Source organism: Nycticebus coucang, chromosome 15 (genome assembly GCF_027406575.1).
Source record: "Nycticebus coucang isolate mNycCou1 chromosome 15, mNycCou1.pri, whole genome shotgun sequence".
Taxonomy (NCBI): Eukaryota; Metazoa; Chordata; class Mammalia; order Primates; family Lorisidae; genus Nycticebus; species Nycticebus coucang.
In genome coordinates this window covers 73,790,630-73,811,467 of record NC_069794.1, presented here as the reverse complement: position 1 = coordinate 73,811,467, position 20,838 = coordinate 73,790,630, and the positions used below count along the sequence as shown (strand labels likewise).

The 20,838-nt window shown below is 36.8% G+C and overlaps 1 protein-coding gene across 4 annotated transcripts in view; it reads right to left on the bottom strand.

Moving 5' to 3' along the window:
• The window catches only part of NUP58 (nucleoporin 58), a 46,216-nt gene extending 26,332 nt beyond the window's left edge, over positions 1-19,884 (bottom strand). The window contains exons 1-9 of one of the 4 annotated variants that reach the window (XM_053563495.1): positions 19,596-19,884; positions 13,828-13,967; positions 12,727-12,762; positions 10,372-10,521; positions 9,509-9,646; positions 7,674-7,787; positions 4,032-4,056; positions 1,924-1,989; positions 1,465-1,639 (exon numbers count right to left, since the gene is read on the bottom strand). In XM_053563495.1, the coding sequence (XP_053419470.1) occupies positions 1,465-1,639; positions 1,924-1,989; positions 4,032-4,056; positions 7,674-7,787; positions 9,509-9,646; positions 10,372-10,521; positions 12,727-12,762; positions 13,828-13,967; positions 19,596-19,702 (951 nt within the window). In that variant the 5' untranslated portion in view covers positions 19,703-19,884. The remainder of the gene's footprint in view (positions 1-1,464; positions 1,640-1,923; positions 1,990-4,031; positions 4,057-7,673; positions 7,788-9,508; positions 9,647-10,371; positions 10,522-12,726; positions 12,763-13,827; positions 13,968-19,595) is intronic. The other 3 variants (XM_053563499.1, XM_053563498.1, XM_053563497.1) reach the window with 3 other exon arrangements.
• Positions 19,885-20,838: the final 954 nt, after the last annotated feature.

Genomic DNA, 20,838 nt, shown 5'->3' with positions numbered 1-20,838 from the left:
AGCAAACTCTTTCTCTCATTAAACTGCTAAGCTAAGTCTTTCACTGTTTTTCTGCTACCTTTTCACTCTTATACTCAAGCTTCCACCCTGCCCCACTCTAGTACAAATGTCCTGGAGAGTTGTGTACCATCAAGCCTCTGACCCTTTCCTACCTCTCTGAGACTGATTCTTGTCAGACCCAGAGTCCTGTAATAACAGACTGCTTATAAATCCTAAATATGTCTATTTCATGCCTCCATCATCTTTGCTCATTAACCTTTCATTTTATCAGCCTAGCAAATGCCTACATATGTCTCAAGACTCAATGTAACTTAAAGACGCGTGAAGATCTTTATTTATACTTAAGTATTATCCCTTAATTTGTGAAAAGTATAACACTCCAGTAGGCCCACAGTAGAAAGGCATATCACATGAAGTTCATTAACAGATCAACATTAACTTTAGGAAAAGATTTCGAGACTGCCACAATGCAATCAAGTATATTTTACATTCATTATATACAAACCACAAACCATCTACTACCATCATTTCTCACTGAAAAAGAAATGAATTACATGATATATATGTTGTACAATAGAGAGAAAAATCAAGGAGATGTGACAGATGATATTAGCTTCATTACTGTTTTTATTAACTAAGGTCTAACCAAGACCAGTAAGTCATTAGCCAAAGATAATATCTACATAGCATGGTATAATTTTTACTTACTAATTGAAACAAATTTTTTAAAACCATTATTTCCTTTGTAGCTGTGTTTCCTTCCATATGATAGATCTATTTAGCCAGAAGACACTCTTATGAAACAGTTAAGAGCATAAAGTCTGGAACAGGATTATGAGGGTCTGAGTTCAGAATCTTTAACTTATTAACAAAGCTCTCTGCCTGTGTTATTTTTACATAATGAGGATAACGATACAGACACGCACCTTATAGAGTTTTCAGGAAAACTAAATTGGTTTAATAGATTTTAACGTACTTAATATATTGTCTTGTATGTAATAAAAACTAGTAACTATTATTACTATATCAATTTAAAAGTATATGAGCTATCTGGTTTTCTCATGTCTGTATTAAACTTTATAATTAAAAAAAGAAAACTCTTGGCTGGGCGTGGTAGCTCACACCTATAATACTAGCACTTTGGGAGGATTACTTGAGGTCAGGGGTTTGAGACCTCAAGTCTCAATTCATTAGCTTTCCATTACTTAGACTCCTGTCTCTAATAAAAATAGAAAAATTAGCTGGGCATGGTAGCATGTGCCTGTAGTTCCAGCTACTCAGGAAGCTGAGGCTTGAGCCCAGGAGTTTGAAATTGGCTGAGCTAGGCTGGGGTCCTAGCACGTTAGCCTTGGTTGACAGAGTAAGATGCCATCTTAAAAACAAAAAAACCTATTTCTACTTTGGAAAACAAAATAAAATAAACTCCAACCCTCCTTATGGCAACATGGCTGTAAATCAGTGTACCTGAGCAGTTTCTATTTTCAATTTGTCAATATTGAGAGTGTTTCTCTGTAATCCACTGGCAGCCAATGACAGAAGCTGTTTTAGAGCTTTAATATCTTCTTGTACTTTAAGCATTGCTTTTGACGACATTCTACTAATTTCTTCTTGGACTTGTTTTTGTTCCTTCACAAATTTCCTTAGAAAAAAAACAAAAAACAAGTTTCAACAAAATACACCTTCAGTTTCTTACAAAATAGTATATTTATGAGAGGTTGGTCAAAGTCCAAGTGTTTTAAGAAACAAAAACTATAAATTCAACACCGTTCACATCTTTTTTTACAGAATGACATTTACAACAGAAGTTCTATGTTCTGTTTTCCATTAAAATTTTAACTGGAATTAAAATGTCTAGGAGGAAAAGCTGTTCTCCTTAAAAATAGATTCTATAATTTTTTTTATCAAATCATATCTGACACTTACTGGAGATTTTCAACATCCTGGTAGATGACAGGAGGTAGACTTTCATCCTTCAGTGCTTTACTATCCCTAAGAAAAATGCCACAAATAGATTAAAGCCATTGAGATTTTTAAAAGTGGACAGCTAAGTTCTACTAGAGTATATACAAAGATATTAAAAAATATGCCAATGTTCTCCACTTACAGCTTCTTTGGATAATTTCAAAGTTCTTCATAAAATAACAATAAACTTCCTGACCTATAAAATAATTTTTTTCCTTTTTTTTATTAATATTAAATCATAGTGGGTACATTAATGCGATCATGGGTCACCATACACTGGTTTTATAAACAGTCTGACACATTTTCATCACACTGGTTAACCTCATACAATAATTTTAACAATTCATTTAACATAGAGATTTTTAATCTAAGAAGAACCGTAGTACCTATTATAAATACACTTAAAAGCATATGACTAAATGTCTAAGGAAACAGAAAATATTACAGGTTAGGCATGGTAGCTCACGCCTGTAATCCCAGCACTCTGGGAGGCTGATGAGGGCAATCATTTGAGCTCAGCTGGTTTGAGACCTGCCTGAGCAAGAGTGAGACCCAGTCTCTAAAAAAAAAAATAGCTGGGCATTGTGGTAGGTGCCTGTAGTTCCAGCTACTTGGGAGGCTAACGCAAGAGAATCACTTGAGCCCAAGAATTTGAGGTTGCTTTGAGTTATGATGCCACAGCACTCTACTGGGGAGCAAAAGAGTGAGACTCTGTCTAATAAAAAAAAGAAAGTATTACAGACTGGGTGAGATGGTGAACTAAGGTCCCTCTCGCTCAACAATTCCATAGCTAACATTATTTTATTCAGCTAAAAAATATTAAAGCAATCATTTAAAAAAGCCTATAAAACTTCTCATAATGAGATATAAATAGTCCTTGAGTTAACAAATACTTGACAACATACAACTTGCATTTTTGAACAGAAGCTATCATAAGTCATATGTAAATGTTTATGTTCCAACTTATATGCAAGTTCAACTTAAGAAAAACCTACAGAGCCTATCTTGTTCATAACCCAGGGACTGCCTATACTCAAAATACGTTCTTATAAATTCAATTAGTTCTTCAATGTGCATTGTGATGACCAAGTAAGACCTAGGAAGAGCAGAAAGGAATCACAAATATTTAATGAGGACAGAACAAGTGAAATTTAGCATGCTATAATGGAATCATGAATTATATTTCATAACCCTTGGGTGACTTCACTCTCTCTCATCCTCTTCATTTACTTAGTAGGCTAAAATATACATAAGATGTTTGTGAGGAGTAAAATCTGCCCACTTATTTACAAATGCTTTATTTAATGCAATACAAATTCAACGAGAAAATGTAATTGGTCATAAAAATAATGATCCTGCCAGGCATGAGGTTCATGCCTGTAATCCCAGTGCTTTGGGAGACAGAGGTAGGAAGACTGCTTGAGACCAGGAGTTCAAGACTAACATGCACAACAAAGTGAGACCTCATCACTACAAAAAAATGGGAGAAAACCAGTAGTAGGGTGTGGTGGTATGTGCATGTAGTCCTAGCTACTCAGGATTGCTTGAGCCTGGGAGTTTGAGCTTGCAATGAGCTATCATGACATCATTACAGTCCAGGCTAGAAAAGTCTTGCCTCGAAAAAAAAAAAAACTGGTAATAAAAAACAAAGATCATATAATTATAAAGGCTACTTCCACTCTTCACTGAAGAAATCAGGAAATAAAATGGTACTGACATTTATAGTGACATTTTTAAAAAAATGCTTTAAAAGTAAACTTCCATGAGTTGTTCAGTATGTATACTTAAGTTAAAATAAAGACATTTATTTGTTTATTTGAGGAAATGTCAACTACCTTTCTAGAAAAAAAGTTTTAAATTTTCTTAATGACTAAAAATTAAAGATTTGATGTTTCATAATCTTTCCAGAGTATGTTTATTATTTTATTTTTCATAAACACTGGTTAAGAAAATAATTGTTCTTCATAATGTGTACATAGTTCTATTTACTTCCAATCATACATACCATTTACCTACAATAAGGAAAATTCTTTAATTAAAATATCTTAAAAGTTAAATTGTAAACTTACTCTGGTCTTGTTCCTGTTTTATCACCTAGAAAATTCAAGAAGGTTCATGTAAATGCAGGTAATTTAACAATGTATTCCAAATACAAATTTTATTTTTTTATTTTTTTTTTTTTTTGAATGTGTAATAAAATGTTTTTCCATAACAGTTTTTTTTTTTTTTTTTATTGTTGGGGATTCATTGAGGGTACAATAAGCCAGGTTACACTGATTGCAATTGTTAGGTAAAGTCCCTCTTGCAATCATGTCTTGCCCCCATAAAGTGTGACATACACCAAGGCCCCACCCACCTCCCTCCAAATACAAATTTTAAATTAATACAAATTTCAGCATAAATATAAAACTGTTAGCCATTTCTTAGCTTCCTCTTAAATATCATGTAATATTGTGACTTGTTACGAATTTAGAACATAGCATTATTATGGAGACATCCACACACATGAGCAGATATGTGAAACAGCTACCTTGTATCTACTTTCAAGGGCAAGAATACTCAATTCTCAATTATCATCCATGAAAAATCCTCTATAGACAGTTTATATTGTTGCCTACCAGTTTAACTCCTGATCCCTTTACTTGACACTTCTGAAGGCTCTCTCAGTACAGAATACTGTATGTCAGATTACCTAAATTTCTCCAATCTAACAACCCTTAAAACAACTGTCTCAATTTTTCTTCCCATCTGCCACAAATAAGAGCACCTTCTTACACCCTTTACAATAGTCATCATACTTAAAAAAAGAACCTTAGCTAGTCATACAGGTGAAAAGTGCCACTTCATTATAATCTTAATTCATATTACTTATAGCATTAGTGAAGAAAAACATTTTCTTCAAATATTCATTAGACAAGGATATTTATCTTTTTGTGAACTCATGTGATTTGCATTTTTCTTGATGTATGTTTATTTCTCAGTCATATATATTTCAGTAATAAGCATATTAATTCTTTACTTACATATATATTTTATATGTCTATTTCTAAAGACAAATATATACTGATTTCAGAGATATTAAAATTGAAAAAAATCAGCACCTAAAAATCAAGGATTTTACTTTTAATTTACATTTTACCTTTATACATGGGGTTTCACTTTTTTACCTCTTTCATCCAACTTTAATATATTTTTCCATATGTTATATTTCAATGATTCTAAGACTTTTTTCTTTCATAGGTTAAGATCTCTGAAATTGGTACCCATCTTCTATATACACATAAGTCTTAAATTTGACGAGACATGGAAATAAAAATGGGGATTTGATTTTAGTTGTTTTCAAATAATTCACCAACTTTTTAACTGACTAGTATACTATTCCTTGATATTAATTTTCATTACATTTTATACATATTTGTGTACACACAAGCATTGGGCCTTTTTCTACTATAGACCCGATACCCATGGACCTCTCTCTCACTTAGTCTACCCAGTTTTGACTCAGTAACATATGTACATGGACTACTGAAAAAGCTACCTAACATGTCTCCTGCCTTCCTTCATGCTGTTTTACCATATGGCTATCGGAACACTCTTAATCTTAAAATACAAGTCTCATCTAATCCCTTCAGTGGATTCTAAATGCTTTCACTATGATGACAAAACTCACTTACAGTACATAGTGCCCTTCATAACCTCTGGTCTCTGATCTATCTGCTTTAGGACTACATTGGCCTTCTATCAGTTCTTTAAAAGGATCAAGGTCCTTCTCATCCGTAGGCCTTACTCTATGCTGTCCCCTTTTCACTGAATACTATTTCCTACCACTCTCCATCTGGTTAAATCGCAGCAACACTGCAGGTCTCAAGCTAACTGATACACATATTGCTATTGGAAAAAAGAGAAATCCTTTAGATTAAAAAAAAATGGAAGAATCCTTTGATACATGCAACATACAAAAGGGAACTGGGATACAATACATGTAATTGTGTGCATTTATCCTATGCAGTCTCTTTACTCAGCTCTAACTTGGGCACACTAAGAGAGCAGGACTATGTGGGCAGGAACAAAAGAGAGGCGATTACCTCCTCACATTTCTCTCATTCCTCTGCCTCAGCCTGCTCTTTCCCATGAAGCCTCAAAGCAAGTAGAATGAACAGAGAAGTAGCCTCATACTTAAAAGTAGTTAGGGGTTACTAGGCTGTTCCATTCGAGTAAAAAAATAAGCTGTTAAAACATCTGAGGATATTGTTCTAATAATGGAGTTACCATTAATACTAATACAAAGAAAACGCAGCAAAAATAAGAGATAGGACTTTGTTTAGAAATTAGTAAATTTTCTAAGAGAAATAAACCCAAATTTTATAAAAATTTAAAAGTTACTTTTGAAATAGTAATTTACCCTAGTATCTCCTTATAATAAAAACTGAGTCTAGTTTTTAAAAACTTACAGATATTTAGACATTGACTATTTTACACCTTCATCTATTGCTGCATCTCATTGCTCAGAGAAGTTCAACGAGATCTGTGTGAAAATACATTCTATTATATAGTAAATACTCAAGTGAAATACGCTCTCTTCAGAAGCACGGGAGATGATGCAAAACAAAAAAGTCAACCATACAGAACTAAAACCAAAAACTTTTCAAAATGAATCTTAGTTGGCAAATTTTTAAAAACAATATTCCATGTGGCAAGGGCACAGCAAGAACAGTATTTTCTGACTGGCTGGGGGTAAATAGGTAAAATAGTATTTCAAACTGGTTAGGAGGTAAATAGGTAAAACCTTTCTGGAAAGTAATTTCACAATATCTATACTAAGAGTCTCCAAAATGTCCTGCTATTTAGGCCACTGATCCAATTTCTAGATATTTTCCCTAAAGAAAACCAAAAATACAAACAAAAATTTATAGGAAAAGTAAGCATGTAAACAGCATTTATTGTATGTCTGGTTACAGCATTTATTGTATGTCTGGTTCTGCGAAGGTTTTACAAATAGTAATCCTCAAACCACTTTACAGATAAGGAAAACTAAAGCACAGACAGGGCAAATAACTTGAATAAGATTCTTACATAAGGAATTGAACAGGATTTGAACCCAGGCAATTTACCTCCAGAGTAAATACTCTTAAAATAGTACATTATGTTGCCTTTTACAAAAAGATGCCCCAAACACTGATACTTCCCAGAGTAAACAGACTAGAAACAAACACCTACCAATAGGACAGTAGATGAATAAATTATAGATCATCCATGAAATTGATATTAAGCAGCATTAAAATTTTTAGAAGAATTATAAATACTTCTGATGTTACGTAAAAAAGAAAACAATGTGTGATGATCCCAATACTAAAATATATATTAAGATCTACACATAAAGATAACTACATAAGATATGGACATACAGAAATAAAATCTTAAATGCACAACTCACACAAAATTTGTGAAACATTAATAATGCAACAAACTGGGCGGCGCCTGTGGCTCAAGGAGTAGGGAACTGGTCCTATATGCCAGAGGTGGCGGGTTCAAACCCAGCCCTGGCCAAAAACCACAAAAAAAAAAAAAAAAAAAAAGTGCAACAAACTTAAAAGTAAAAACTACATTACTGAATATATAATTAATAATCTTCCAGACCCAGGAATTCTGAAGAATTTAGAAGTTCCCTCAATAGTACTGTTAGAGCACAGACTTACAAAAACATTACTTACTCTTTTTATCTGATGAGCTACTAAAATCTATACCACCCAGGCCTTCATTGCCTGCAGCTGAAGTAGTAGCTGCCGTAGTTCCTAAAGTCAAGCCTAAAGCATTCTGTCCAAGTCCTACGGAGAAACCAAATATCATTTACAAAATTCTTTGCAAGACTTTGTAACAATTTCCCCTTACTGGCAAAAGCACCTAAATGCCTTTAAGTTGAATCAAGATTTTCTTCATGCTTAATTTAAACAAATAACAAGAAATAAGTCCAAAGAGTACGCTTTAGACAAAGATAATCCTGCTTGAATTCAATGGTATATGTAGTTCAAATAATGTAATTTTTCATTATTAAAAGATTTAGAATATACCTTTTAATTCAACATATGTGAACACTAAATTTTTGTTCAAACCTCCTTTACAAAAGCAGTTGCAGTTGGTATATTTCCAGATGAATACATCTTATCTTCCAGTCACTTTGGAATTGCATACTTTTAAAATAATCTAGCATGAATTTGAGTATAAAACATACTAAGTGTAATTTCATATCAAGTTCTTTTCATAAAACTTTTTTAAAAAATAGACTTCATTTATTTAAATCTTACCTCTTTGATAAAAGGGACTGAAAGGACTATAATTAATCATAACTCATTAATGTGTACTTGTGAGTCAAGCAGTAAATTTCAAAGATCTTATGTTGGTAAATCTGTTTCTGTAAGACCATGCATTTATTTCTAAGCTGACATGTTTGTTCTTTTTAGGTAAGTTAATTTTTATTTTAAAAATAGAGGAAATAGCTTGAGACACCTAAAAACTGAATTTAAATTCTGGCAATGTGTGACAAAAGCAAAACTAAATAAATGATTACTATTATAATTAATTTAAAAAAATGGCACCATTTTTAAGTAGACATAACTAAATGAGCATTAGGTATTATGTTAAGAGTCTAAGAAGAATCAGAGTACACATAAAAATTCAGTAAACCCTTTACCTATTATTTTTTCATTGTGCTTTTATTCTTTTATCTTTATAAGAGATAATTTTTATTTCTATTTTTTTTGAGAGAGTCTCTGTTGCCCCAGGCTAGCGTGCCTATGGCATCATAGCTCATAGCAACCTCAAACTCCTGAGCTGAAGTGATCCTCTTGACTCAGCCTCCTAGGTAGCTGGGACTATAGGCGCTCACCAGTACGCCCAGATAATTTTTCTATTCTTTTAGTAGAGACAGGGTCTCACTCTTGCTCAGGCTGGTTTTGAACTCCTGAGCTCAAGTGATCCACCCAGCTTACCCTCCCAGAGTGCCAGGAATCCAGGCATGAGCCACCATGCCTGGCCTATGAGAGATGTTTAAATATTTATCTGACATTGCTACTTGGCCTTTTGGCTAGGATCAAGTGTAAATGTATGTCCTGCAAAGAAATATGTTACAGTCATGTAGTGACTGAGGTATTAGAAGACATTTTGAATATCTTCAAAATTAGACAATAATGACAAAAATAAGTATTTGAAAGACAAATGTGAATTTGAACACAAAAAATTTCTATATGTTATCCTGACCAGCCCCTTTTTTCCATGTCCACTAACTCAGATTTTCTCCATAAAATTTAGTATCTGAATAGAGGACCTAAAAGAATTTTAAGTTCTTTACAGAATAGAAAACATCAAGTCATTCCTCCATCTCTCTCATACAACCAAGCAAGCATCAGATACATGTTAGAGGCTCAGCAAAACTTCTCAAAGTATACAGCCATTCATTCAAGAAAGTGTCATGCTCTACTGTCCAGGCTGGGGTGCAGTGCTATCACTCACCAAATATCTACTATTCTGGAGAAAAAATACTATCAATTACCTGTTGTTGCTGTGTTTGTACTCTGGAAAAGCGAACCTCCCAAACCAGCTAAGGCTCCCCCTAAAGAAAGGCCTGTAGATGCAGTTGTAGTTGTGGCTGTTGTTCCACCCAAATTATTTAAAGTAAATCCTGTGGATGCTATAAAAAATGGGATAGTAAGCTTTAAAACGTAACATGAGAACATCACAAAAAATCAAACCATTTTTTAAAGAAACTGGCTCTTTAGAAAAACAACTTGTTAAAGATAAAATTATATATATGTAAGAATAAAGATAAAGAGTAGCTTTGGTAATATAAATAAGGGCTTTGGGTAATCTTAGAATGTTACCAGGTAACTAATTCTAGAAAGCAAATTTTTAACCCGGGCCACCAATTCTACTTGCAAAATCAAATGAATCTCAAGCCATCCAAGGTTTATAGGAAGTCTAACTTTCCCTGTCACTTAAACAAAGGAGATATTAACAGCTTTACATTTTACCTCTCTAACACTCTCTCGTTTTGCTCTATAAATAGAAACCATTTCCCAAGATAGCCTCTGCTGCTGTAATGCGCAGTGCTCACATTTTTTTCTTTACAAATCATTACTTTTTTTAAGAGAAGGGGTTTCACTATAATACCCAAGCTACCTTCTAACTCCTGGGCTCAAGCAACTCTACCACCTGATCAACCCAAGTAAATGGGACTACAGGTACTCTACCATACCTAACTACTAATCAATCATTTAGTAGGTCATGATTGCTGAATGATTAAAGTGAAAATATCCCAAACAAGGAATGTTTAAGAAATGTGTATATCTATGCTCTCTAATCAAATAAAATTTAAATTTAGCCATTAAATGCAACCTTTTTTCCATTCTGCCTCACCTGCTGGAGTTGACGTCAGGGCAGATGAAAGAGTCAGACCACTAGCTGAGGTAGATGTAATAGGGAGAGCAAACGGTGTGGCAGACGCTGCAGGTTTACTGAATCCTAAACTGAAGCCTGTTGTAGCTGCAGATGTATTGGCTGGCGTTCCTGTTTAAATAAATTGTAAAAATCTATTTTACCTCAAATATATGTACACCATACTGGTTTCAATAAGGATCCCTAGAAGTTTGTGATCCTACTTTTTGTCAATAGAAGAAGGGTAGTAAAAAACATATAAAAGTTGGGACAAAACCATGATGAATACAGAAAAGATGGCTCTGTGGGTTAAGAAAAGCAAAAGAAAGCCCAATCAATGTAATGTCACAATCAATTCCAATTCTACCCCTAGATTTATCCCAAACTGCATTTACCTTTCTCCCTTCCCTTTATGCGCAACAAAAAAATAGTTCCCCTTCTCCCAGACTAGGAAACAACATTGTCTATTTCAGAGTCTCTGTCAGCTTCCAGCTCACCCTCTATTCCTTTTCAGTCTTCTTCTATAAATCCCCCCATTCATATTGATACTCAATTCCTGCTTCCTTACTTCCCCATCATCTCACTCATGCCTTCCCCACATCTGTTAGAGCAGTGGTTCTCAACTTATGGGTCAGGACCCCTTTGAGGGGTCAAACGACTCTTTCACAGGGGTCGCCTAAGACCATCCTGCATATCAGATATTTACATCACAATTCATAACAGTAGCAAAATTATAGTTATGAAGTACAAGGAAAATCATTTCATGGTTAGGGGTCACCACTACATGAGGAACTATATTAAAGGGTTATGGCATTAGGAAGGTTGAGAACCACTGTATTAGAGAATTTACCAGATTATATGAGAACATTTATTAATAATGTATGTTATTGGGCCTGTCCCCTTCACCTCACAACAGACTGAAAGTCTTGCTCCTGCACTTATTAGTTCCTGATATCATCAGTACCATCCTCACCACCAGCACCACCAATAGGGAATGTTCAAAGCATTATGTATACACAAGACCACATAGTTAGAAAGTAGTAACTGCAAATAATGAGAAATGTATAAATGACTTGCATCTCTTTAAATCATGGAGAAGAAAAGAAGCCAGAAGCTTTATTTCTGGATCTCCCTGAAACAACTGGAAGTTCCTGCAGAATCCAGTGTTTTGAAATCAAAAATTGGTTCTACAATCTCACAAAACAAGAAGACTAAATTGCTTGCCTTTGCAGACAATTCTGTCCAAAACTTTGGTAGTAATCAAATGTGTTGTTTTCTTTTTTCTTTTTCTTTCTTTTCTTTTTTTTGAGACAGAATCTCAAGCTGTCGCCCTGGGTAGAATGCTATAGTGTCACAGACCACAGCAACCTCAAACTCCTGGGCTCAGTCGATTCTCTTGCCTCAGCCTCCCAAGTAGCTGGGACTACAGGCGCCCGCCACGATGCCCAGCTATTTTTTTGTTGTAGTTGTCATTGTTGTTCTGGCTGGCCTGGGCCGGGTTCAAACCCACGAGCTTCAGTGTATGTGGCTGGCACCCTTACCCACTGAGCTACTACGGGTGTCGCCCCCCCACCCCCCTTTTTTTTTGAGACAGAGTTTCACTCTGTCCCTAGGTAGTATGCCATGGCATCACAGCAACCTCAAACTCTTGGGCTTAAGTGATCTTTCTCAGTATCCTCAAGTGGCTGGGACTACAGGCATCTGCCATAATGCCTGACTAAAATATACTGTTTTCTATTTATAACAAACAGGTAGGTAGCATCCAAGTATACAAAGTCTGTCAATCTCTACTGTAAATTCAATTTAAGAGCTTCTCAACATCATTGCTTTTTCCTTTGCATTATTTACAGCCATCCAGATTCAAAGCAGGCTAAAACTCTAGTTATTCATATCCCCCTCAGTGTACCTCTATAGAAACTATTATCTTTTTGAGCTGGAAGGAAAGCCAAAAAACCCCTCACTTTATAAATAACTAAAACCTTTCAGACATTAACTCCAGACTAGTTAAAGGTATAGAACTTAATTCTAAGAGTCTGTCTTATAGTCTGGTGCTTTTTCCACTGAACAGAGCTATATAATTGAAAAAGCAACATGAAAAATAAATTTCCACAGTAAAAATCATTTCTGTATTTAAAATATTTTTCTAAATTAAAAAAGTACCATATGAATCACTCTTTTAGTAACTGAACATAGGGTCTTTGACAAGTCAATATCCATGACAGGTGTTCATTTCTTTACATACTTTCTTCTATAACTCAGCTCTGTGAGATATTAAAAAGGAATAGAAAGGTTACTCAATAAACTACAGATCTGGGGTCTTTCCTCAAAATTTCTTACCCACAGTTAATCTTGTAGTTATAGTTGTTGCTATTCCTGGGGACAAAAAGAGAAATAAAAATTTAATCACTGACGAGGATGGCATTTTTTCTGGATTACCCACCATAAGGAAGCCCTGGAACCCCCTCAGAGAGTAAAAACACTTCTAGTAAGACCAATACATATCATGGTATCTGCCACCATTAACCACAATACAAGCAGTTTTCCTACAGTTCTGGTTTTCATATTAGAGGCTACATATAATGATTTGTCAGGGAATAAGATTTATAAAAGGCAAATAATTGCTTACAGCAAAATTAAGCAAGGTGAAAAAACATTGGACATCTGTCTCCAGATTATTGGCTGGCCTGTTCATATGTTCTCCTGAAGTTCTTTCATATTCTAGATGTGGTTATGAAATGTGTTACACTCAAAGCTGGAAGGCCAATGCAAAAGGTGGTAACAAAGACCAAGAAGCTCTGAGGGTAGAGAATAAAAGGTAAATAAGGAAGCAAACTTTCTATACGGAAATGGTCAGCTCCAGTGAAACATCATTATTTTAGCTGTAAGTATTAAAACAAAAATAGTCTATTATTGGAATGTCTATGAAAAACCTTTGAGTCTTTTACTTCTTGCCCTTTTTCCACTTAAACAATTGTTTGAACAATCCAAAAAATTTTAAACATCTCTTAGGAATATAAATCATGCTACAGCAAAAGGAGATGCTGACTATCCCATAAATATTACTGTTCCAAATTAGTCAAGCTGGCTTAAACATCAATCTTCACTAAGGTGAAACACTGCATTATATAATATAAAATATGTAAATTATACCTAATATAAAAATATAAATTACATTAACTCATTTTATTTCAGGAGATATCTTCAATTTATTGAGAGAAAGATTAATATGTGTGTTTATTTTCCTTCCTTACACTAGAGAAGACCATAGTCAACATTTGAGCCTAACACTGGCCCTTAATTCCTAATTCTCATATTTCTTTTCATCTTAGTATTTACCATTTTTTAAGGTATACTACCAACAACGATGCTTGTAAAGGGAGATGTAGACAGTATCTGAAGAATAATTATCCCAATCCCTGAAAATGTGATGATCCTCACCTGTATTTGTTCCTCCTAGAGTGAACCCAGTGGCAGGTTTAGCTCCAAAGAGCCCAGTTCCAAAACCACCAGAAGCAGATGTAGTTGCTGGAGTCGCAGTACTTCCAAGAGTTCCAAAATTGAGCCCCACAGAAGGGTTGCTTGTTTATAAAACAAAACACACATACACACAAAATAAAGTCTACTACAGCCAATTTAACTCTTCAGGGTAATTTTCTTTCATGTTTCATGTAACACATCTAATTATGTTGCCACGGGACCCAAAAGGAACTAACAAATTTACCATTAACCAACCAAATTCAAATATTTTTCTTTTCTCTTTAAAAAACCACAAGTAAGATTGATTATAAAAAAAATAATACCAGGCTTCAAGAAAAGCACAGCCTATAGCAATTAGGATTTTGATCTCAAGGTAATCAAAAGTACAAATCACACATATTCTGTTTTCACCAGTTTTTGTTTGAAACCTAGCTTATTTTAAAACAGCCATAGAAAAGTTACTTTACATTGGCTTCCCCATCTCTCTATTGCTGTGTTACCATATTCACCAAGGGTGGGATGTCATACAGTTAGGGATCTTATTACCAAAAAAAAAAAAAAAAAAGGAAACTAGAAAACTTGGGAGGTGGGGGCATATCCTGGCAAAACTTAAACACAAAGCAAAATTACCCTGTCTCAAGATTATGTGTTCATTAGCAAAAACTCTCTTGGGACAGTTTTTGAAAGTTTTAAAAAAGAAAAGCTGATAAAAAGAAGCAAATGTGAACAAAGTTCACAACTTTTTTACTGTTCTTATCAAATCCCAGGGGCTCAAATTTGCTACCTGTAAGTGGGAAGACAAACTGTGGAAATAAGTTTAAAAATCTGGGCAATTTCACATTTCAAATATTATTAATGGGTAGGGTGGGTAGGGTGGGTAGGGCAGGTAGGGCAGGCAGGGCACGGTGGCACACATGAATGATCCCAGCACTGTGAGAGGCCAAGGTGGGAGGCTCTCTTACAGCCAGGAATTTAAGACCAGCTGGGCAACATAGTAAGACCATGTCTCTATTTATAAATAAAAAATAAAAAAGCCAGGTATAAGATGCATGTCTGTAGTCCCAGCTCTTGGAAAGCTGGGTGAGAAGACTGCTTGAGCCCAAAATTCGAAGCTGCAGTGTTTTAGGATTGTGCCACTACACTGCAGCAGCCTGGGTAAGAGAATGTGACTCTGCCTCTAAAAGAAAGACAAATTATGTCAGAAAGTTAAGGGAGATTTTTAACAACATGACTAGCATAATGAGAAATCCCATTGTCCTATATATTTATCTGTATTACTTCTCTCTTTCTGCCATTCCATAAAGACATAGTCACCAAGAATTCAACGTCACTGTTAAAATCTTAAAAGTCCTGGGACATTTCCCTTTAAGGAAAAGGTAGTAGTGTTGTTGCAGCTGGGTTCCAGGACCAGTTCCCCCATATTCTGGTGCTTGTGTCACATTTAACCCTTTAAGCCTCTATTTCCTCATTTGAAAAATGAGAATAACAGTTCCCACTTAGCAGAGTTTTATAATAAAGGTTAAAAGGTTATGCAGGGCAAATTAACTTCAATAAATGCTGTTATTATTGTTATGATTAGAAATACTTATAAACATATTAGGTACAAGGTATTATGCCAAGAATAGCAAGGGGGTAGAAAGATGACTAAGATAGCCCCTATTTAAGGAACATGTTGTTTGCCAGGGAAATAAAATAACACAAATAACTGTAATCCAAGCCAGAATAGTTCTTTAAGTTACTTTGGTCCATGTGCCATCACTTTCATAATCAGTCCAAGGAGCCACTCACAATATTTTGCACACATTGGGGGCCTAGGAAAAGGTAAGTATTCTAATTCACGCAATGGAAATGTACACCTTCAATAAATTTACTATCACTGGCCAGGCATGGTGGCTGTAAATCCTAGCATTCTGGGAGGCTGAGGCAGGAGATGGCTTAAGCTCAGGAATTTGAGACAAGCCTGAGCATAAGTGAGACCCTGTCTCTACTAAAAATAGAAAAATTAGCCAGGTGTTGCAGCAGGCAACTATAGTTACAGCTACTGGAGAGGCTAAAATAGAAAGATTTCTTGAGCCCAGAAGTTCAAGGTTACAGTGAGCTATAATCATGTCACTGTATTATAGTATGGGCAACGGAACTAGACCTTGTCACTAACAAACAAAAAAATCCCAAACAATAAAAAGCATGAGTGCTAGCACTCTGGTAGGCCAAGGAGGATCAATCACTTGAGCTCAGGAGTTCAAGACCTGCCTGAGCAAGAGTGAGAGACCTTTCTCCACTAAAACTAGAAAAATTAGCCAGGCATGGTGGCTCACACCTGTAATCCCAGCACTTTGAGAGGCTGAGGTAGGAGCGTCACCTGAGGCCAAGAGTTGGAGACCTTTTCTCTACAAAAAAAACAAAACAAAACAAAACAATCCCCCAAAACTGTAGTCTCAGCTACTTGGGAGGCTGAGGTGAGAAGCTGCGTGAGCCCAGGAATTCGAAGCTGCAATGAGCTAAATCACATTACTGCACTCCAGCCTAAGCAACAGAGTAAGACCCTGTTATCATTAAAATAATAAAAAATAGTTACAATTAAAATTGAGATACCACATTAAAAGAATAAAATTAAAAAACAAAACAAAAACTAAATGAAAGCTAAAAGGAATAGAGTACAGTTTGTAATGGCTATGTCCAGACGACACAGATAGTACAATCGAGCACATGCAAAAAACAGCTAGATTGGCTGGTGGTACTTTGGGACCACTGTGTGTATAACATGGAATACAGTAAGTATCTTGGAGATATTTAAACAAATAAAAAGTGTTCCTGGTCATGGGAAACAGGGTGTAGCCAGAAAGGTGGCCACCCCCTCATCCCTGATGCAATGCACATTTACCAGGAACCCAGTGCTAAACTATTTGTAGATGACCTGCATCTGAACAGGGGTTTCACAGCAGCAGGTCATCTATAAATAGTTTAGCACTATCTGTCATACTACAAATAGTTTAGCTCCCTCACTGTGATCTATTGAAGGCCTTTGACACAGGGTTTGTAAAAAAGAAAAAAGTTAAAACAAAAAGAAAAAGATAACGCTAGCAAATTTTGAAGACATCTAATTAGGAAGACGGTTATTAAGTGTTCCTTATTCCCAAACAAGTGATCTCTTTTCTTACTGCTATTCTAGAAAGATATAAGATGAACAGTGAATGTGTTTTCAGTCAATGAATTAAAATACTCAAAAATTTTGACAACATAAGATAACCAAAGACATTATCAATGTGTGTTACATCACTAAAGCTGAAAATACTACCAAAGAAATACATGAGAGTGAAATTTTCCTACTCCACCCTAGAAGGTAAAGAGAAATTTTTCTGTGATAGAAAATTTACTTTAAGAAAAACAAAAACTACCGTACTACCTCCAGTGTTATCTGCCAAGAACTTGATAGGATGAGTTGTAGAAAGACAAAGTTGACTCCAATGAGGTCAGAAATGTTATTTTAACTTCCTCAGCTTGCCTTAATGTGGACTTGGGAGCCAGCTAATACTTACCTAGCACTTAGCAAGTGCCAGATGCTAAATACTTTACGTACTTCATCTCATTCAATAACTCTGAGGAAAACACATGACTATACCCCTTTTCCAGACATGGGAGCTGAGGCTTGGAGAGAAAGTTCTCTAAAATGATTTACCACATCACCAGGCAGCACTAGGGGCTCTGGGACTACCCAATCAGCTTTCTAATGGACTGTCTCAGTTTTCATTAATTGATCCAAGCCTTGCTAACGCTTGGGTAAATATTTCCAGTTTATTACGAACAACTCATTTACTACTCAGGGACTGAGGATGGAGTGGTTAAGACTCAGACTCAACCCTCAGAAAGCTTCCAATCAGTGAGACATAGATATTAATCATTCGTTCATTCAAAAAATACATAAGAGTTCCAGGTATGTCTATGGGAAAAACAGTATGAAAAGGTCTCTACCATCATAGAGCTTACATGCTAGTGCCGAGATCAGACAATGAACAGGTAAATATAGTGAACCAATTACAACTGAGATCAGCACTCTAAGCAGAGTTCTAGGAGAATGGAAATCTCCTCTAGACTGACAGGTCCAAAAAAAGCCTCTAGGTTAAGAAACCATTTGAGTTCTAAAATATCTAGACCATTACAGGAGCACAAAATTAATTTACCAAGTCACAGCAGCATTTTTCTTTTAAAAATGAACTGAACAGAAAACATGAAGTTAAAGTATCTTTCTCTGAAACTTTGTTTCATTTATTTGTGTACATGTACTGGAAGGTAATGCAAATGTTTTGTTTTTATGTACAGTGGGTATGGATCACTGAAAGAAAAAGTTGCATTCAAGATAAGTCTGGAGAGGTTCCAGATTATTCTGGGCCTTGTAGATTATGAAAAGTTGAAGTTTTGTTTGTTTCTTTTTTATACTTCATTCTATGGATACTGGAAAATAAACTGAAGGAGATTCCACCCAACTAACCTAAGAAGCTGATGGGAGCAATCTTCATCTAACACAAGATGGTTGAAAACCTGATGGAAATAAGAAGTATTTTCATAAGAATTTAAGAGTCAGAAAAGCAGGACTCTTACTTATCTCACTGTCTAAAACAAAGCCTGACACATAGGAATTTGTCCAATAAACGTTTGTTCTTTGAATGACGATAGCCTGGATCAGGGTGGTTGCACTGGAAATGAAAACAAATGTAAACTACTTAAGTAAAATTAATCAGAACTTGGTAAGGACTGTTGAGTAAAAGAAAATGGGGGTAAGGAGGTAAACTCCCAGATTTCTGACTTGAGGGTTGTTAAGGCTCATCTCTCCCTTAAATACAGGTAATGCTGAAGGTATTTTGGCCTAATTTACAAACACATCCTTTAATCTTCAGGAGACAGATGTGTCAACAGTGTGCACACTTTTTGATTCTATGAACTCCTCCACTTTCATCTTCCTAAGGGTAAGTTCTAAAGATTAATTTCTCATTAAAATGCCTCACTTCAATTTCTCTTTCTGAAACTTTGCTAGTTATATTTTTGTCACAACCTGGACTAGAGGGGTGCACAAAACGAAGATCCTACCTACTTAAGTAAAAGACAATCTTGAGTCATTACAACACAACGTTCTTACCCATAATATACTAGTCTGTATATACTGCACAAAACTATCACCAATAAACATTGTAAAACATATTTTTAAAAAACAGAGCCCCATGTAGCACAAAGCTTTTGAAAAGCTCATTTAAAATAACCACGAAATCGTCATAGCGCCGTAATATCCAAAGCTGTAAATAATGCAGTGAAATCTCAATTGTGAGGGATAAACTTTCAACTGCTCTTCTTAAAACTTTCTAATAATCGTCCCTTTCTAAAAACCCCACAATAAGCTATGATTTCATTCATTTATTCAACATTCGTTCAATGCCTACGACTAACATCACATCGCTAACCCTCCAAAGCCCCAGGCCCTTTCGCTCTGAGACTCCACTTGCCTGAATAACACGTAGATTGTGCCGACCGCACAGCACAAAGGCGATCCCGCTCTCCACCCTTCCAGCCCCTGGCAGGGCCCGGAAACGGCGGCGAGCGGGAGACCTACACTCTGCTGCTCGGTAAGTGTTTCTCTACAGGCCCACCGAAAAGGAGGCCAGGGGGAAAGCAGAGGACGCAGGCACCAGGGAGTTCTGCAGGGGAACATCAGGCCCGGGCAGGCTAGGGAGTGCGGTTACCTAGATGCTCCAGTCCCGAAGGAGAAACCGCCGCCTGTGCCGGTCCCACCGGCAGCCACAGTGGTGGAACCCAGAGTCCCAGACCCGAAGGAGAACCCCGTGGACATAGCTGCCAGGGCTACACGCTGTCACCAAGTTGAAAGGGGTCTGGGACGTTCCTCTTGCCTCAAAGCCGAGGCGGGCCGGGCAGCATGGTACTCGCCCAGTCCAGATTAGGCGGACACTTCAAGCCCCAGCCGCCTCCAAGACAAGGCCGGAGGAGGCGGAGCAAAAGCACGCTCGGCGCTCGAACGCCAGCGAGCCGGCCGCGCAGGGAACTCTGGGAGGGGGTTGGTGTCGGCGAGCTGTGCAGGGAACGCTGGGAGAAGGTGGGGTTGGCGCACTCCCTGTTCTCTTAAAGGGGTAGGCACCTTGAGTCTTAAAAATCCATAACAAACCAGTTTTCTCTTTTTTAGTTCTTCTATCTTAACATCTGTGCTGAAGTAATTTGTACTTCATGGCTGATGAATCTCACTGTTTCTATCCCGCCTTCTGCCAAAAATGATGTGCAAAATCCCAACGTTGGGGAGGGACCTCAAGAGTGTCTCCAAGGCTCCTCCACCCCCATACAGAAAAGGAGGAGGCTTCTGGCCTTGGTTGGTTGCCGCCGTATCCTCTGTATGTTTCGGAAACCAGTAGTTAATGAGTCGCTCAGCAGTCGCACCACGGGAGCCTCACCTCTGCACGCCCGGCCGCGTGGAACCTGCTTGGCGTGGTCCTTGCAGGCCCTAAGCACCTCCCTGAGGGAGCTTAGAAGTGTATCCAGGCGGCGTGGGTTGGGTGGCCGGCCTTCCTCGCGGTGCCCACCGAACAGAATTGGCATGCTGCCATCAAATAGTGTCAGCTAATCCTAGTGGGTAGAAAGAACGTGGGACCTGTGCGGCGCTCCACCACCCGGTGCTCATACCAGTGGGAACAGCAGAGTGGAAAGTGCAGAAGCACGTACAATATAAGGCGAAATGTAAGGGGTCTAGGAGTAACAAAAGTGCGGATTTAAAGAATAGATCCTATCAGGCGGAAAAATCAGGGAAGGCTTCCTAGCGGTGGTGCATTACAGGGCTGGTCTTCATTTTTCCATCGTGGATTGTTACATTACTCCCCCAAATGGTCTTTTTCAATAAAATCCATCCCATAAGCAATCCCTAGATTTGTTTTCTTAAAATAATTATCCCCATGTCACTTCCAGTGGCTCTTAGTCTAGCAC